Consider the following 18,315-nt stretch of genomic DNA (forward strand, 5'->3'; position numbering starts at 1 on the left):
TGGCTCCTGACTGGTGGCGTAGCACGGTGTACAGGTCGGAGGAAAACAAAAAATAATTGGCTAATCTTCAGGGATCATCAATATGCGTTCGACATTTTGATCGCACACGTTCACTAGATACCAACGAACATTTAAAATAGCCGCAAATATTATTAAATTTGCACTGTTAAAGACTTCAGCCAAAACAGAAAGGTTGTGACCTTCCGCCATATCATTCTGTCAACGCTAAGGTCATGTTTCCTTGCGGCAAACCGAAACCATAGCTGTTTATTATAGCGCACGCAATATGCCTTGATTTAAGGGACTTGGGGGACCAATAAATTACACGCGCCTTCGTGTTTACGCGGTCACCAGCAAGGCCGGATAAATTTATGCAACATTTGGTTCTCTGTTGACCGATATAAGCAGTCCAGCACAGGCACCTGGCTCCGAGCACCGGAGCACAGCATCTGGTGCACACAGCTTTAGGCGGCGTTTTCCTCTGACGTGAGGGCGGCGTCGAAATGTCAGTCTCGTTGGAAATGGATATCGGCTCGTCTGGTGGAACAGAGTCCGTACGACGTCACGTCTCGAGGCCATTTGCCAGGGAGCCTGAAGCGATGACAAGACCAAATGTCAGCGATAGCGGGGTCACAGAGCAAAGGTCATCCGGCCAGGCCAAGATCACCCGCGACTTCTATGTGGGTGAGGACCACACACATGCCTAGACATTGCTGTGGAATGTAAAAAAAAAATAATGCTGGCATGTGATCTGGAAAACTATTACCCTAAGAAAATAGCGTTTGCCAAATTCCCCATTGGCATGTCATTTCGGCCGACGGTAAATCCCACTGGTGTGGCGTCCCGACCGACGGTAAACCCCACCGGTGTGGCGTTCTGAACTGCAGAAAACATTGCCGACGTAATGTTCTGTGTGCTGCTGTGTCCGGCAGCGGACTGCCGATGGGATTTTCTGACCGTCGGAAAACCCCGCTAGTGAGGTGTGCCGGCCTGTGGCACACCCTTCCTGTATAACCCCACTAGTGAGGTGCTCTGGCCTGTGGCATACCCTTACTGTATAGTGCTCTGAACTGCGGCTGACCCCACCGCTGCTGTATTCTGATCTGTGGCAGTCACTGATGGCATGGCGCTCTAACGCACTCGATAGAATGAAGAAGGCCGCTGATTTTTAAACATTATGTGTCGGGAATTTGTCATATAATCACATTTATCATGTCATCATCTGATCAAAATCAACTTTCAACATACCGGGAGGCACTGGCTAAATATCACTATAAAGCAAGCACTGGCTGTATTCATAAAATTGAAAGCACGATCAGTATAGAACATGCTTGCTAGCTGCTTGGTAGCAGGGTTTAATCAATGCCTCCTGATGTACTGCAGGTCGATTTCTGTCTGCATACCAACTATCAGCTAGCCTTTCTGACCTGAACGCAGGAAGATCTTGTCAGTGTGTCCGGAGATGATGTGAAGTCAGTGTTGTCACTGTCCAGAGATGGTGTGCGGCCAGTGTTGTCAGTGTCCAGCGGTGGTATACAGTCAGGATTATCAGTGTCCAGAGGTGAACCCTGTCAGTACCATGTTCTGACTTGCTGCACACTTCGCAATGTGATTTTCTTACCTACAGCATATTTTGCCGGCGTAGTGTTCTCACCTGAACACACTGCCGTTCTAACGATTTAACCCGCAGCAGCATCCACTCGTGTGGTGTTCTGATGTTCCGAATTGCGGTGGTGTCCACCCGCGTGGCCTTCTGACCTGCAGCGGCCCCCACCCGCCACCATGGCATCTGCGTGGTGGAGTCCCGACCAGCAGCAGCCCTCTGCGTGCAGTAGCTCAGCTTCCGCCGTCCAGCCGGCCCGTTTCCGGCTGCCAGCCGACCGTTAGTGGGTGGGCTGATTAGTTCCGAACGGCCCGGCCGGTGCCTGGTCCATCGAGCGGACGTGTCTGGCCGGTCGGCTGGCCTCCTGATGGCCCAGTCGGCCGACCACGAGCCGAGCCGGCCCGCTCCCCGCCGTATGTCGGAGCAGCTGGCAGCAGCAGTCAGCCCGGGGTGTGACGCTCGCGCTGTGTTGCAGGTGTGTAGGACCGCAGCTCGTACGGACGAAGCGATACATGCATGGCAAGAATATGACAAAGAGCTTTATTTGTGTTAATAGCTCGTTCCTTTCGGTCTGTCCATCTACGTCAATGCTGCTATTAGTCTTAAAAGCGACTATACAGAGCATGTGCCGTTCAACTCACCGATATATTGAAACTTCAGAAGTGTGCTTAGACTATCACCATCGCGGCAAGCGGCGTCGTTCGCCCGTAATGAGTGCTGGGGAGCATCCCGCTCCCCCCCCCCCCCTTCCCTCCTTTTCTCCGCCAGCTGGTCACGTCGCGTGCGAGCCGGCGGGCGATTTCGGCGAGAATTCTGGCCGCGCCGAGGATGCAGTTGGCACGCGCTTCTTCATGCTGACAAGCTGGTGTTTACAAACGGGTAGTGCGGAATGATGGGATGCGGGTAACGATAGCAGCCACAAAATGCGGGACATTGTACTTGTGTAAGCAAGAAATTATTTTACCTCAACGTTTGGCAACATTATGAGTATACATTAAATATAAGCAAACTTCAATGCATCGCAGGGTACTGGACAATAGAAAAATCAGTCATTGGGAAGCTCCATGAGAATATGACGCATTTCAACGCGGTGGTGTTTATTATAATGTATCCCATAATGCATCCCAATGATTGCATCATATGTTTTCGGTTTAGCCCGTACTTCCCGATATCAAAAACACATTTATCAACATTAATCTAGAAACTGAAAACTATCGTATTTACTATGCATTACATTTGTGGATGACGTGTTTTTTTCACAAAAGAGCGACTAATATTATGACACAAACAGCCAATACTCGTTTACGTCGATCAGGGGCGGCTGCAATGAGACAGTATTATGCGTGAAGTAAATTTTACAGATATAATAATTATTCGGATCATCCTCCTCGCCTGGTGTGTCAGAATGTCAGGACACAATGATTCCTGACGACGGCCGGAAAATAAGCAAGCCGAAACGTTGCGTAACACACCAGACGGGGACGATAACCCGAACAATTATTTCATCCGTGATAGTAATCCATCATTTCAATAGCCCTCCGTAAAACTATAACTGTCTGGCCGAGCCGGGAGGAGGCCCAATGGTGACAAGCCGGCTGAAGAGCGAGGTGAGAAAGGGCCAGTGGTGACAAGCCGGCTGGAGGCCGAGCCGGGAGAGGGCCCAGTGGTGACAAGCCGGCTGGAGGCCGAGCCGAGAGGGGGCCCAGTGATGACAAGCCGGCTGGAGGCCGAGCCGGGAGGGGGCCCAGTGGTGACAAGCCGGCTGGAGGCCGAGCCGAGAGAGGGCCCAGTGGTGACAAGCCGGCTGGAGGCCGAGCCGGGAGAGGGCCCAGTGGTGACAAGCCGGCAGGGAGCCGAACCGGGAGAGGGCCCAGTGGTGACAAACCGGCTGGAGGCCGCTGATTCCCGCCCGTCTAGTGAATAAGCGTGCCGGTGCGAACAGCGTCAGCAACCTTCAACGCCTAACTTCTTCGTCCTGCTATGACCTGCTGTCAGAATCAAGGTTGGCGCCATTATGTTATGTGTATCGTGAAGCGCGCCCAATGGCGGCTGTATGCTATGTGTATCGCGATACGCACCCAATGGCAGCTTTATATTATGTGTATCGCAATATATTTATATTATGTGTACATACTCAATGGCAGCTGTGTGTTATGTGCATCGTGATGCGCGCCCAATGGCGGCTGTATGCTATGTATATCGCGATACGCACCCAATGGCAGCTGTATGCTATGTGTATCGCGATACGTACCCAATGGCAGCTGTATGTTACGTGTGTCGCGATACGCATCCAATAGTAGTTATTCAAGTTGTGCCTGCTATCACCTGAATCGCGCTCACGATAATCCTATCGAGTATTCAGCTGGCCTCTCAGAATTAGATCTGAATGCTTACCAGAAGATCTCTTGCTAGATTAGAATCTACGATGAGATGTCTTGGATGCGGATAATTGCGTGTGGCAGCAAGGACAAGAACATCACAAACGTATCGTCTATTTTGCACCTCCTTATTTGCGATAGCTGTAAAAATGTCTGGCTAATCATTAGCATGTTCGTTGATGCGGCAGAATGCAAATAAATCAAAGGGTGCAAAGCCACACTGTTTTACATCTTACACTTGCGTTCAGGACTAGACATGACGTAGGCAATTAATCGGTGACGTACGAACGCGTACAATGACAATGAAGACACTGTAACAAAGCATCCATTATTGGTACTTAGCGACTAACCGCCTAACCTTGGCATAGAGAAAATGAAAACAGCTTCATAAGTTGAGCACGGAATACATCTACCCAAACATATTGATTATTGGAACCCATGATACCAAGGTGGCTGACAATTCTTCAATTTGCGCTGCAGACGTTAAAAGCTCTTTTAACGCTGCTGGAGCTTAATCAAAGCAAGACCATTATATAAACATAGCACTGGGGATTCTCAGCGAAGAATGTCCAAGAAACAGGAAAATGATCGTATGTTCTGTGTGAGTCGAAACAAGTCGATCTGCAGGCCAACATGGACGCCAATCTGTCCCTCACAGACAGTGAACGCAATGCCCCGGAGGCTGAATTGCTGACTCAATCATGGTCTTCGGACGCCATCATCCAGGCCTTCAAGTAAGCTCGCACCAACTTATTGCTTTGTACATATTTTACACGAGGAGGCGGCGGAGATCACACAGTGGCGTACAAAATCGGCCAGGCCACCGTCCAGGGGTAAAAAGTCCTGGCGCCGCCTGCCACAGCAGCCGGTGTCTCGTGCCCTTCAGTCCGGTGCCGTCGCAGCCCGCAGCACGCCTTCGAGCTCCTGGCGGCGAGTGCTGCCGGCGCCCGCCCACTGCACCTCCCTGAACTGCGCGCCAGTGGTCGCGTCGGCTGGTGGGCGCGCCCGCGACTGGGGACTCGGCGCGCCTCCGCTGCGCCGCACCCTCGCCCCTGTCCGGATGACCCGGTGCCATCACCGACGTGAGCAGCTGACGCGTCAACGCACCGCTCTGTCCACGCACTACACCTCTGTCCTTGGGGAAAATGCGATCTCGGCGTACTCCGTGGGTTTGACGTCAGTTGGTGGCGCGCTCACTAGATGGCTCTGCCCGCGGCGTACGTGGTGCCGGTACTTCCTCATGGAGCCGTTGTTGGAGGCTCGAGGCAGCTGGAGGTCGGCGTAAATGATGCCGCCCCAGGAGCCGTCCGCCTCCCGCACCTCGTCATCTTTACCACAGTACTGAAAAAACGTAGCCTTGTCTGTAAAGTGTGAAGCCCAGACCGCACCAACGAACGCTGCTCCCCATTAACATCTGAGGACACGTCCCTTGATGGACATTCGTGTCGTCAAAACTTAAAGCAAGTCTTGTTTTTAGAGCAAAGTTTATGCGCTAAAGCTTTTAGTTGAACAGCACGAAGTATTGTTTTTTGGGGCATTAATATCAACTGTCAGACAACCTTGCTCGCAAAACACTTCGGCAGTTGCAACGTACATCTGGAGTGAGTAAGCCCTCAACGGCCACAGAGAACCCAGCCACCAGCATACCGGCAGCCGAAAAACACAAAAGCCTGCACCCAATGAACCGGAAGATACCCCTGGCAATGTAGTCACCCTACCACCGTTCTATACCACCCCAAACCCCACACCATCACCCATCCGTCCGTCCCAGCGCATGCAATGCCGTCGCCGGGCCGCGGCGCAACCCGCCCTCCCGCCAGCCGGCTCCATACATGCCCGATGCCAGCCCCAGAGCGGGGAGTTTAACTCTGGAGTCGGTGAGGGAGCTCGGGAGCCGGTGAGGGAGCTCGAGAGTCGAGGAGGAAGCTTGGAAGTCGGTGAGAGAGCTCGGGAGCCGGCGAGGGAGCTCGGGAATCGGTGAGGGAGCTTGAGAGCCGCCAAGGAACCTCGGGAGCCGGGGAGGGAGCTTGGGAGTCGGTGAGAGAGCTCAGGAGCCGGCAAGGGAGCTCAGAAGGCGGTGAGGGACCTTGGGAGCCGGTGAGGGAGCTCGAGAGCCAGCGGGGAGCGCGGGCGGCGCCGCGGCCCGGCGCCGGCCGGTTAGTGCGTACTTGTCGGCCCGGTGCTGCCGCCGGCGGATGACGCCGGTACTACACGCAGGTGGGCGTGCTCACCTCGTAGTCACCCGTTATGCCCGCCGGCGACTTCTTGGGGCCCGTGTACAGCGCGTCGGGGGGAATGGCGCCCAGGCCGTGCCGGCCCGGACACTCACCGCGACCGTTGGCCTCGCGCTTTTCGCTGCAACGTTCAGCGGGCGACGAGGTCAGAGACGGTCAGAGGGCGACGAGGTCAGAGACGGTCAGCGGGCGACGAGGTCAGAGACGGTCAGAGGGCGGCGAGGTCAGAGACGGTCAGAGGGCGGCGAGGTCAGAGACGTTCAGAGGGCGGCAGTGGGTCCTCGATGAGGGTAACTGGGGCCGACTGAGCGGTCTGCAGAACCACGCGACGACATGGAGAAGAAAGTTGTGGCCTAACGGGCCAAGCAAAGGCTCCCAGGGCTGGCGGCGTGTCCAGGCATGATGAGGTTGGGTCGTCTGGCCAAGCCCCGTGACGGGAATCGCAGCAGACGTTTCTGATAATTTCTGATTCGGCTTTGACTGACCGATTTCCACACAGCGTGGTGCACGTGGTTTAGTTCAAGAGAAACAGAGCGCAGTGAGTGCTTATCTGAATGACGGCACACAGACCACAATCGCGGCTTAGGAGTAAGAACAATTTCAGGCGAGGTTGAGTTGTGGCAAACGACATGCTTAACCAATACAGCTTACCTGTCAATGTCCGTCGGCTTAAAGCCTCCCTTATCTGCAAAGCAGGGTGGGTTACAAAAGCTGAAACAGACAGTAGCTGTTTCCGTTATTCTTTCATCGGTCAAGACGTCTTCAAGCCAGCAAGCTGTCATCCGGGAGCGGTCATGCTTTTATCAAAATTACTGCAACATGGAGCGGGGGATGCAACATAGACGATTGAGTGAATGAATTACCATGGCGTGAGAACAATTCATAGTAACAAAACATTTCAATGCAAACAAAACAAAACAAAACAAAACGAAAAACCCAAAAAGTGGAGGTAACAGGGGGGACGACTTGCCGACATGGGCAGACGACACCAAAGGTATCGCAAGACGGGTTACATTGCTGGTGCGTGAGACATACTCACGGGAGAAGCACCATTTGTCCTTTCTGAATGCGTTGACGAGCAGGGCAACGACGACGACGAGCAGCAGCAGACCGCCGCAGGCTCCGGCGATCAGTGTTATCCTGGAGACGGGCTCTGCAAGCAGGCGGCGCACTCCTGAAACACGGCAACGACCCGCTGGCAACCCTCCGGAGCGGCTCGGCACGACACCGGACGGCGGGCGCCCAGCAGCACGTGCGCCGCTGGCCGCATGACGTCACAAGGCCGCCAGGCAACACACGGGCGCGGAAGCATTACCCGAAATTAAAGAAATTAGCGTCAGCAAGCACATGCGCGGAGATATGTTTTTGAGCGGCATGCTTTGGGCAAGAACCTGTCTTCGCCCGTGAATAGAAGCCCAAGATCAGGTGTGGAGCATAATCGAACCAAATCTCACATAGCTCAAATTCTAACTCCCGCAAGGAAGTTCACAGATACAGACACCGCGCATCGGCCTCCGAGATCAGAGGCCGACGGACGCCAAAAGCAAGCTTAGAAATACAAATATACGGGTTCAAAAAGACCTCTCTTCACTGGGCACATCGAACATTTCGCTTCTACTGCAATGCCGTACGGTGCTGAGCACGCATTCGTGTCGGCGACTCGATAGCTTGTTTAGACAAGCGCGCTGGGAAAGCATCCAGCACAGCTAGAGAGCGGTCTCGCTCGAGTCTCCCCCACTTGGCTCCTATAGGGACTGACCTTCCACCTGGAGTGCCACACCGTGCCGGTCTGAACCGAGGTCGTTCTGCACGTGGAGGAAGTACGGGTGCTGGTCGGCCGGTCCCGCCTCCTGCACGCGCAGCCGCGTCCGGTAGCAGTCCTCGGCGTCCTCCTGTGGCGAGGACACGGGCGGGCTCGACACGCGGCACTGGGGGCTTATCTGCGTCCGGCGAGCGCGGCTGGCCGTCACAGCAGCACAGACGGAACCGCGGCGTCGCTGCCGGCCGCCGCGCGCCGCCTTCCTGACGTGACTCCCCGGCGTACTCGTACACGTACTGCCTTCCCAACGCGACCCCAGAGTCGTACTCGAGGCTGGGGGTCGACCGCGCTCACATGTTGAGCCGAGGTGCCCTCGCTGGCTGACAGAGACCGGCTCGGCTTTCCAGCGGTTCCGAACACCGGCATGCGGTCACGGATGGTTCGAGGCAACCTGTCTCCATTGGTCCTTGTTGGCAATTATCTTTGTCATTGTAAGATATTTGCCATACACTGTCGACTGCTGTATGCATGCAGCTTAGTCTTCAGTGGCATACAAAACAGAAACAGGATACAGGTTGCGCCACTCGAAACAAAAAAAGACTTACCAGCTAAGGCGATCTTAAGAAACCAAGTTTTATTTCCCGGAGAACGTACGAGGTGAACGCACCCAGGGAGATGCCCACGGCCACGCGCCCTCCGAAAGATCCACTTGCCGTAATGCAGCTCGGCGGAGGAGGGGGAAGACAGATAAGCGCGCAGTGCGGCTTGGAACTGGTGAATTTATTGGATTACAGAGGCGATCCACATCAGGGCGGCGCCGCGGGCAGCATGAGTGTTTGCCGCGCTGGGTTATATATGCGTGTGTCGCCCGCCGGGGCCGCCACAGACATCACGGTCGACGGCAGAGGGCGCCGGCCGACGCGGGACTCCAAGACGGGACGGGTCTCTCTGCCATCAGCGGCCGCCGGCAGAGGGCGCCGGCCGACGCGGGACTCCGAGACGGGACGGGTCTTTCTGCCATCAGCACCGCAAAACCGCGCCGGAAGCCCAACTTTAGCAATTCATTTTCCCGATGAGGCCGCTTCCGGCCATTTGAAATCCTTTGTGTTGCGCTAGGAGGGTCTTGACGATGCCGCGATATAGATTTAGTAACAAAGCGGCGCCAGGGATCCGAGGTAAACGCGGAGATCGTCCGTAGTTGTGGACTCTGGGCTCGCCAAGTGCAATGAGTAGCAGAGGCTGAATCCTGCCCAAGAGCGTACAATTTGCCTTATTTTGACGATGTCTGTGCCTTTGAATGGGCCCGAGGGATATGGTCGGCTGTGTCCCGCTCGTCGCCGTGCCCACCTGCGCGTGACTTCGACAGGAGTGGCCCTTTGTTTCCGGTCTCATGCACCTTGGTAGCAGCATTCGCTTTCTCAAAGACTAGCCCGAAGGTGACCTCACGCGGCGGGTGCACTGATCTGGACTAGACTGGTTCGCGTGGCATCGTCTTGGCACGAAGTCAGGTAGTTCTCATGTACGTGGACAACCCAGTCAATCCCTGGTGTACCATCACACGTGCCAGCGTATCCCCATCTCCGCGTATCAGCGAACGTGCCTGGGCGACACGCCCCCTCCCCTAACGTGCCGGCACGCAGACGGCACGTTAGGGGTACGCAGACGTACCTGGCTGATGTCGTCTGCCGAGTAGCGACCGCGGCTGCTGCCGGTCTGCAGCTGCTGGCCGTCCCAGTGCCAGACGGCGCTGGACGGCAGCGGGTCAGAGCAGAACACCTGCTCGAGCACGGCCTCCTGGCCCCGCACCACCGACACAGTGGCGGCCTGCCCAGCGCGCACGATCTGAGGAGGACCTGGCGCCAGAGAAGGCACGCGGGGTGAACGGAGACACCAGAGGTGAGAGCAGTCAGCCGACTCCAGTTGACCAACAGCACATTGCCCTGACGCTTCAGCTAAACATTTTGCGGGATTTCTCGCTGCCTATTGATGCCTTTTAAGCATTTCAAATAAAAATTAAGCCAACTGACGGGCAAGGACGTTTGACAAGCAAACTAGTTGACAACAAAGAACACTGAACGGGCGAAATCGCTCAGCAAACAAGACTCCTGTCCTTTGAAATGTTTAGCGTGGCAGGGATCCGTGATGGAAATGGACTTCTGATCCGCGCATTTGTTGTCTGGAAACTGGGGGCCAGCACGACGAACGGCGAGATTCGCAGCGTCGTCTGGATCCGTAAGTGACGTCTGGCCCCAACGACTTTGCGTTCGCTTGCTCAATTCCAAGGCACTCGAGAAGTTCTCCCGGTCGCAAGTACCGCTGCCACATTCTGACCGCCCCCAGCCCCCCTTTCCAAGTCTGGGAGAGTTCAGAGCCCGGCCGCCAGCTCTCCCTCCGGCGTCCCTCGCGCTCCCCCGACAACCTCGCTTCTTGGCGGCAGAAATAAATCGACACCGCGGTGATGGGATGAATGAGGTATGAGGTGATTTATTTCGACACTCCGTTCCTTCACTCAAACGTCGCATTATGTCAGCATTTCCGGCACGACTTGCAGCTGTATTTCGAAGCCTCTCTCTCTCTCTCTCTCTCTCTCTCTCTCTCTCTCTCTCTCTCTCTCTCTCTCTCTCTCTCTCTCTCTCTCTCTCTCTCTCTCTCTCTCTCTCTCTCTCTCTCTCTCTCTCTCTATTTTTTTTCTCTCTCTCTCTCTCTCTCTCTCTCTCTCTCTCTCTTCTTTCTCTCTCTCTCTCTCTCTCTCTCTCTCTCTCTCTCTCTCTCTCTCTCTCTCTCTCTCTCTCTCTCTCTCTCTCTCTCTCTCTCTCTCTCTTTCTTTCTCTCTCTCTCTCTCTCTCTCTCTCTCCTCTCTCTCTCTCTCTCTCTCTCCTCTCTCTCTCTCTCTCTCTCTCTCTCTCTCTTCTCTCTCGGGCGGGCGGTGTCGGAGTGGGCCCGCCTGATCGCTCCGCCTGCCGCCACCGAGCACAGGCGGCCAGTGACTCACAGCCAAAAGTTACCCCACTGACCGCCTGCTGAATCCCGGCGGCCCCGGCTGGTGCACGTGTCTGGGAGGGTGCCGCAGTTTGTTTGCCCCCAGTATTTACATACTACTGGCGTCGATCGGACGAGGCGTCGGGCCATCCAATACCGGCGGCACGTCTCTGTTTGTTCCAGCTCCATGGCAAACAGGAGCTCAGACTGGCTGCCGCGCGGAGCCGGCCGGCCGGCCCTTTCGCAGCCTGCCAACTCTCAACAAATGAACACGTTGTGATGTGATCACGGCGGATCGCTTCTGCTAACAATGTTTTGATGACAGGCGGCAGTCAGACGCGTGGGGAGAAATGACACTCGTTTTGTGAGGGGGAGGGGGGGGGGGGGGGTAGGTCGAAATGCTCAGCACCGGGAGGCTCACTGCATGGCGTGTGAGGTACAATCTGTTGCATGGATGCACTAAATTATGCATTCTGCGATTCGGTCCAGCGCTGCGGTCGCGTGTCCCTGAGCGAGTGCAGTGTGTCATGAGCCGGAAACGACTTTTTGTCGTATGTCGTCTCATCCAACGACATTACGACAGCGTTTAATGACTGTAGAATGAAATCACCATGAAGACCAGTCTTGTTTTCATTTACACCTTGGGATTGATAAAACATGCAGAGAGCGCAAAACGTACCACGTTTTGAACTGGACGAATTCTCCTGATGTCACCGAATTCTCCTGATGTCACCGAATTCTCCTGATGTCACCGAATTCTCCTGATGTCACCGGGTACCAAGCACCTCATGGAACGTGCGTACCCAGCTCCAGCCAAGAAATATCACAACCGCTGGAGTCGCCGCGACCAACGCCAACACAGAGCAGGGAGCGTTCGGCCCGTTCACCGGGCTCACCACTCACCAATGACGCCCAGCTCGACCGGCTCGCCGCGGTCGCTGCGCTCCTCGCCGTTGATGACGTTGCTGGCCACGCACACGTACTGGCCCTGGCTCTGGTAGGTGACGTTCTGCAGCCGGAGGCGCCGGCCCGTGCCGCGGACCACGGCCGCCGCAGCCCGCCGGCCGGCGCCGGCCGGCAGCCGCTGCAGCCACTGGTAGCTCGGCTCCGGGCTGCCCTCAGCTTCACACTCCAGCTCGCTGGCGTTGTACAGGGCCGCCGTCATGTGGTACAGCGGCTGCACGTGGTAGACTCGCGGTGCGTCTGTGGATGGCGGTCACGTCGTGTGAGTGTTGGCACGGGAGCACGCGCGGTGTGAAGAGTGTGCATAGTCCGTAATAAGCGCTGGCAAATACTCAGGGAAAGGCCATTGAAAAAGGACAGCGGACCTGGATAATGAGGCAATTTTTCTGGACCCAGATCTCTCAGGGACTTCCATGTAGTATCATCTTCTCCCAGATCCATCCATTTTCTAGGACCTTACAACAGCCTGGTCGAACCATTCTTACGTGTTCCGAGCGCGGCTGAGAATTTCGTTACAAGGGTCCTTCAGGAGCCAAGATTTTGAGTAGGAAATTCAGAGTTCATTGCAGAAGGTAGCTGAAAACGGATACCATTTATGGCACAATGTACAACACATGAAGCGTGATTCATTCATGACTGTGTTTTCTATTGCCTGCAACTGTGCAATGGCCACATAGTGTTTGTGTGCGGCGGCCGGAAGCGGACGTTTAACGAGTCCCTCCTCACAATCACAACGTGGCCTGTGCGAACAGAAAGAACAGCCGGCGACTCACGCCAGCTAGCATCCCACCATCGCGTGTCGTTCCACCGTTAGCTCGCTAGCACCCTCAGACGATCACCTGGCGTGTCTCGCCGCCCGATTTTTAAAACCCGACACCTGCCCCTCCCCTCACCCTCCTCGGCCGCAGTCGGCGACCCGCCCCGCGACTCCGACTCACACTTGATGTCGAGCGTGACGCGGAGAGGCTTGCTCGTGCCCACGCCGTTGCTGGCCTCGCACTCGTACGTGCCCGAGTTCTTCTTGGTGACCGGTCGCAGCTCCAGTTTGTCGACGAAGAAGATGTCGGCGCGGTCGTCGTCGCGCGCCGCGAAGCGCCAGAGTACGGTAGCGGCCGGGTTAGCGTCGACCTGGCACTCGAGCACCACCACGTCCACGTTCTCCTCCAGCTCGCGGTCGGGCAGGCCGGTCAGCCGCACCTCCGGCACGTCTGGAACACGGCCGTTGGCCCCGATCAGCGGCGTCAGGGGAATCACTCTAACACGCCGGCAGGTCTGCAGCGCCAGGGGAATCACCCTGACACGCCGGCAGGTCTGCGGCGCCAGGGGAATCACTCTAACACGCCTGAAGGCCGGCAGCGTCAGGGAATCACTCTGACACGCCTGGAGGTCATCAACGTCAGGGAATTACTCTGACAAGCCGGCAGGTCAGCAACGTCAGGGAACCACTCTGACACGCTTGGAGGTCAGCAACGTCAGATAATCACCCTGACACGCCGGCAGGTCTGCGGCGCCAGGGGAATCACCCTGACACGCCGGCAGGTCAGCAACGTCAGGGAACCACTCTGACACGCCTGGAGATCAGCAACGTCAGAGAATCACCCTGATACGCCGGCAGGTCTGCGGCACCAGGGGAATTACTCTAACACGCCTGGAGGTCAGCAACGTCAGAGAATCACTCTGACACGCCTGGAGGTCAGCAACGTCAGGTAATCACTCTGACACGCCTGGAGATCAGCAGCGGCGCCAAGTGAGTCACTCTGACCCGCCAGCAAGTGAGCAGCGCCAGGGGTGCTTCTTTATGGCGTTCAGTGGCAGAAAAGCACGCATTTTGCGGTTGCAGTCAGAAAAGTATGACCCAGGCCAAGGCTACAACTTACTAGTTGCGTGCTGATGAAAAATGTTTGCATGCGCGGATGAGAAAAGTTCGTCATTACGACCCAATCTGTGTCTCCACGGAGCAGGACGCCTATATATTCGTACCTCGGCCGAATCTCGGCCTGCTAGTTCCGGCCCTGGCGAGCCATGCTGGCGGCGCTCTCTATCGTGTGGGGTGCGACAGCGTGAGCCGGGTCCGCTCCGGACCGCGACAGTGTGAGCCGGGTCCGCTCCGGACCGCGACAAACCGGCAATCACCTCTGAACCTTTGAGCTGATTCACATTGGATAAAAATCAGTTGAATAATTGCCAAGCACACAAAGGATGGTTGTGCAAGCGTAAATGACCCAGTCACGAACAACATATCGATTTTCTTGTGCACATAAGTCGCATGTAGATGGGTCGCATTGTTTTCTTGATTCTCTCCGCTGCCCCGCCCTGAAGAGGTTACATTTTTCCGAACTGTTGATGGATCACTTCATTCGGGAAATTAACTTCGCCTGCGAGCTAAGAAAGCCCCGCGCGGAAAATCGATGCGTCAAAACGATAGCGTGCGAGCATGCAAACCTTTTCCGTGTTGGCTGGGCCAGGTGGGTGGGTCTCCCACGCTCAGTCACGTCACAGTCTGATCGCCTGCGCGGCGGCCACCGACGACGGCCGGCCACACCACCCCGTGCCATACCGCCGACACCTGGCTGATCCCTCCCGTGGCCTCCGGCGGTCACGCTCGGCCGGCTTTTTGCGCCGAGCGTCGGCGCGCAGAGCCATGAAATCAGACGGCGATTAAAGCGCTAGCCGACTCCGAACGGCCAGCTGTCGGCGGGCGCGCAGCCAACAATCCGTCGGGCACGTCGTTACAATCAATTATGGCGAGCTGGCCTGCGCGCACCCGCGGCTCGGAGCCGATTACAATTACAAATGGCCGGGAGCCGCCGGGATAATCCGATCGTCACCCCTCGGGCGCGCGCGCCACCGTCGACTGACGAGCGTGTCCCCGAGCGGAGCAAACGCGGCTCGGCCCGGGCCGCCGTCCACAACCGACGAGCCGGCCGCGACAACGACCGGCCGACCGGCCCGGCCCTGCGGCACAATGGTGCTGGACAGGTCAACAACTAGCTGTGGTCCCCTGGCTGTGGCCACGGCCGGCCGCTTTGTGGAGAATTTCGGTTTTATTAAACTGGCGATGCTTGGCCGGAGGAAAAAACTGTCGGGCTGGTGGCACTGTTGTGAGAGACAACGAGCCGAGCACCCAATCTTAGCCATACGGCCGGAGCTGGGCTCAGCCATGCGACCGCAACCAGGCTCAGCCGCACGGCCAGGACTAGGCTCAACCGTACGGCCGGAGCTGGGCTCAGCCATACGACCGGAATCAGGCTCAGTTATACGACCGGAACCAGGCTCAGCCGCACGACCGGGACTAGGCTCAGCCACATGGCCGGGACCAGGCCCAGCCATACGGCCGAGACCAGGCTCAGCCATACGACCGGAGCTGGGCTCAGCCATACGATAGGAACCAGGCTCAGCCATACGACCCGAACCAGGCTCAGCCGTGCGGCCGGGACCAGGCTCAGCCGTACGGCCGGAGCTGGGCTCAGCCGCACGACCGCAACCAGGCTCAGCCGCACGACCGCAACCAGGCTCAGCCATACGGCCGGGACTAGGGGCTCAGCCGTACGGCCGGGGCCAGGCTCAGCCGTACGGCCGGAGCTGGGCTCAGCCGCACGACCGCAACCAGGCTCAGCCGTGCGGCCGGGGCCAGGCTCAGCCGTACGGCCGGGACCAGGCTCAGCCGCACGGCCGGGGCTGGGCTCAGCCGTACGGCCGAGACTAGGGGCCCAGCCGCACGACCGCAACCAGGCTCAGCCATGCGGCCGTGACCAGGCTCAGCCATACGGCCGGGACCAGGCTCAGCCACATGGCCGGGACCAGGCTCAGCCGTACGGCCGAGACCAGGCCCAGCCATGCGGCCGAGACCATACTCAGCCATACAGCCGGAACGTTCTAGAATGTCGGACAGGCGAACTTTGCCGCTGTCAATATTACGCACGTCAACATCGCTACACTTCCCCGTCGAGGTGCGTTGGCAAGCCATCAAAACAAGACGATTAAAGTGTATACGCCCGACGCGGCCAAATGATGCTCTGGTGGTATTAGCCTGGGCCGTAAAGGCGCACAGGCTACCGCATGCGTCATTTCAAGGGTATTGGATGTCGCCATGGTGCGTCGCACGGAAGGCGCTCCACACTATTTCACAGCATAGTTAAACATAAGAGATCCCTCGTCTGCGTTAAATGACACTTATAAGCGCCCGGGAGCGCACGGCAGTATGCGCGAGATGTCGTCTAACGGAAAATGTGAAGTGGACTGGGCATAAGACGTTCCGAACCGGGTCCCTGGGTAGTTAGCTGGCGGCTTTAATGGGTAGCTCGGAAAAGGATAGAGTCTAAAAGACCCTAACCGCCTCAAAAGAGAGTGTTGGCCCTGGCGCACAGTGCACCATGGACAGGACCTGTCCACACGGGCCAGACCTTCGAAGTACGTCACGGTCTTCCGACCGCGCGTGACTCGAGGCGCCAGTGCTGCTGACCGGTGCTAATGTGGACATGTAGGGCATGATGGGACGTGCTGAAGGGAAACGGGAAACTCCGTCATTATTAACATACACGTATACACACACACACACACACACACACACACACACACACACACACACACACACACACACACACACACACACACACACACACACACACACACACACACACACACACACACACACACACACACACACACACACACACACACACACACAGATATATATATATATATATATATATATATATATATATATATATATATATATATAAGTATAGACATACTACCTAGATGTAATATATCAGATGTTATGTATAAAATTCCAGCGGCAGAGGGGCAGACATGAAGTTTGTGGTATGTAAACCTGCCTGAGTCACATTAGACAGCTGGCGGAGCGAACGAAACAAGAATGCGCGTACGTGCATGCTTCAGGTGCCGCTTCCGCAGAGGGCCTGCGTTTCAACGCGTTGCATATTCCTATCTTAACGATGCCCTCATAGAAGACAGTATGGCTGGAATGCACCAAATATTAAGTTGTTGATGGGAGGAAGGCATTGCATCTGAACAACAAAAATCCGCCACGAGATGTAGCACGTAGAGCATTCCATGAAATGGCGGCGTACCTGCGATGCATCATAACTGGCGAACCCAGACTCGTGTTGGTGAGTGGATGCGGCCGAACGGTCGGCTGACCGGTCGGCCGCACCCGAACAAGTTTATCATGACAGATTCTTTGAGTGGTTTCTGGAAACTCCCCAAAATAGTGGCAAAGTTAGCGCGGACAAAAGTCTGTGCGACGGGATGAGGCAGCCGTTTCAAAACATTTCCGGCGCGGTGGGAGGCCTGCCGATGCTATCCGCTAACGGGAAGCTGTCGAGAGCGGCGATCGAAGCCGGCGCGACGCTTCAGTCGGCGGCAGCGCACCGGCCGTCCTGAACTTTGGCCGCGCAACTGCCAGTGACGGCAGCGGTGACGCAGGTTGGTCAGGAGCCAGCCGGTGGAGCCCAGGCTCACCATGTGTCCAGACTCGTCGTGTAATACTGGACACGGCTGGATAGCTTGGCGGCGTGTGTGGACTGCGTGTCGTTCGGCATACAAACCGCGGGCAGAGCCGCGCGATGGCGTGCCAGGAGCAGCGGCACACCACTGTCTGCGCGGCTCGCATCACACAGCTGTGACCAGTGATGACGACCAGTGATGGTGCGCACTGGACGGGGAGCAGCCGTGACCAGTGATGAAGACCAGTGATGGTGCGCACTGGACAGGGAGAATGGCAAGCCAGCGTGCCTCTGGTTTAGCCGTGGGCAATGCACCCGGACGGCACATCGAAAGTGCGAAACCGCAGGTCTAGCCGTGCGACGGTGGCCTAGCACAACGCGTCGTACGTCGCTCACTCATACTACAGGTCGAGCCATGTGACGGCGGCCTGGCGCGGCGTGTCGTACGTCACTTACTCACACCGCAGGTCCAGCCGTGCGACGGTGGCCTGCGCAAGCGTGTCGTACGTCGCTCACTCACACTGTAGGTCGAGTAGGGCGATGGTGTCTCGCGATGGCGTGTCGTACGCCTGGTGCAGCGCCACGCAGCGCAAGTACGCCCCTGCGTGCTGCCGGCGGAAACTATAGCGAAGCTCCGAGATGGCCGTGAACGTCTTCGGGCTCTCCACATCGGTCACGTTTCGTTGTGAAGACATCTGCGTCAGGTCCTCCTCGCCTGAGGTTGGCAGGTCACACAGGTTAGTTCTGGGGCAGCAGGTCACGCCGGTTAGCTCTGAGGCAGCAGGTCACACAGGTTAGCTCTGAGGCAGCAGGTCACACAGGTTAGCTCTGGGGCAGCAGGTCACGCCGGTTAGCTCTGAGGCAGCAGGCCACACAGGTTAGCTCTGGGGTGGGCAGGTCACGCCGGTTAGCTCTGAGGCGGCAGGTCACA

The 18,315-nt window shown here is 56.7% G+C and overlaps 1 protein-coding gene across 3 annotated transcripts in view; it reads right to left on the reverse strand.

Moving 5' to 3' along the window:
• Nucleotides 1-4,095: 4,095 nt before the first annotated feature.
• LOC119094019 (irregular chiasm C-roughest protein) overlaps nucleotides 4,096-18,315 on the reverse strand; it is a 55,601-nt gene continuing 41,381 nt past the window's right edge. The window contains exons 5-13 of one of the 3 annotated variants that reach the window (XM_037217077.1): nucleotides 17,905-18,099; nucleotides 12,855-13,124; nucleotides 11,857-12,156; nucleotides 9,643-9,827; nucleotides 7,975-8,107; nucleotides 7,255-7,368; nucleotides 6,867-6,900; nucleotides 6,213-6,336; nucleotides 4,096-5,322 (exon numbers count right to left, since the gene is read on the reverse strand). In XM_037217077.1, the coding sequence (XP_037072972.1) occupies nucleotides 5,104-5,322; nucleotides 6,213-6,336; nucleotides 6,867-6,900; nucleotides 7,255-7,368; nucleotides 7,975-8,107; nucleotides 9,643-9,827; nucleotides 11,857-12,156; nucleotides 12,855-13,124; nucleotides 17,905-18,099 (1,574 nt within the window). In that variant the 3' untranslated portion in view covers nucleotides 4,096-5,103. Of the gene's footprint in view, nucleotides 5,323-6,149; nucleotides 6,337-6,866; nucleotides 6,901-7,254; nucleotides 7,390-7,974; nucleotides 8,108-9,642; nucleotides 9,828-11,856; nucleotides 12,157-12,854; nucleotides 13,125-17,904; nucleotides 18,100-18,315 lie in introns of all 3 variants that reach the window. The other 2 variants (XM_037217076.1, XM_037217078.1) reach the window with 2 other exon arrangements.

This window comes from Pollicipes pollicipes, unplaced genomic scaffold, assembly GCF_011947565.3.
Source record: "Pollicipes pollicipes isolate AB1234 unplaced genomic scaffold, Ppol_2.1 Scaffold_4002;HRSCAF=4701_pilon_pilon_pilon, whole genome shotgun sequence".
Lineage (NCBI taxonomy): Eukaryota > Metazoa > Arthropoda > Thecostraca > Pollicipedomorpha > Pollicipedidae > Pollicipes > Pollicipes pollicipes.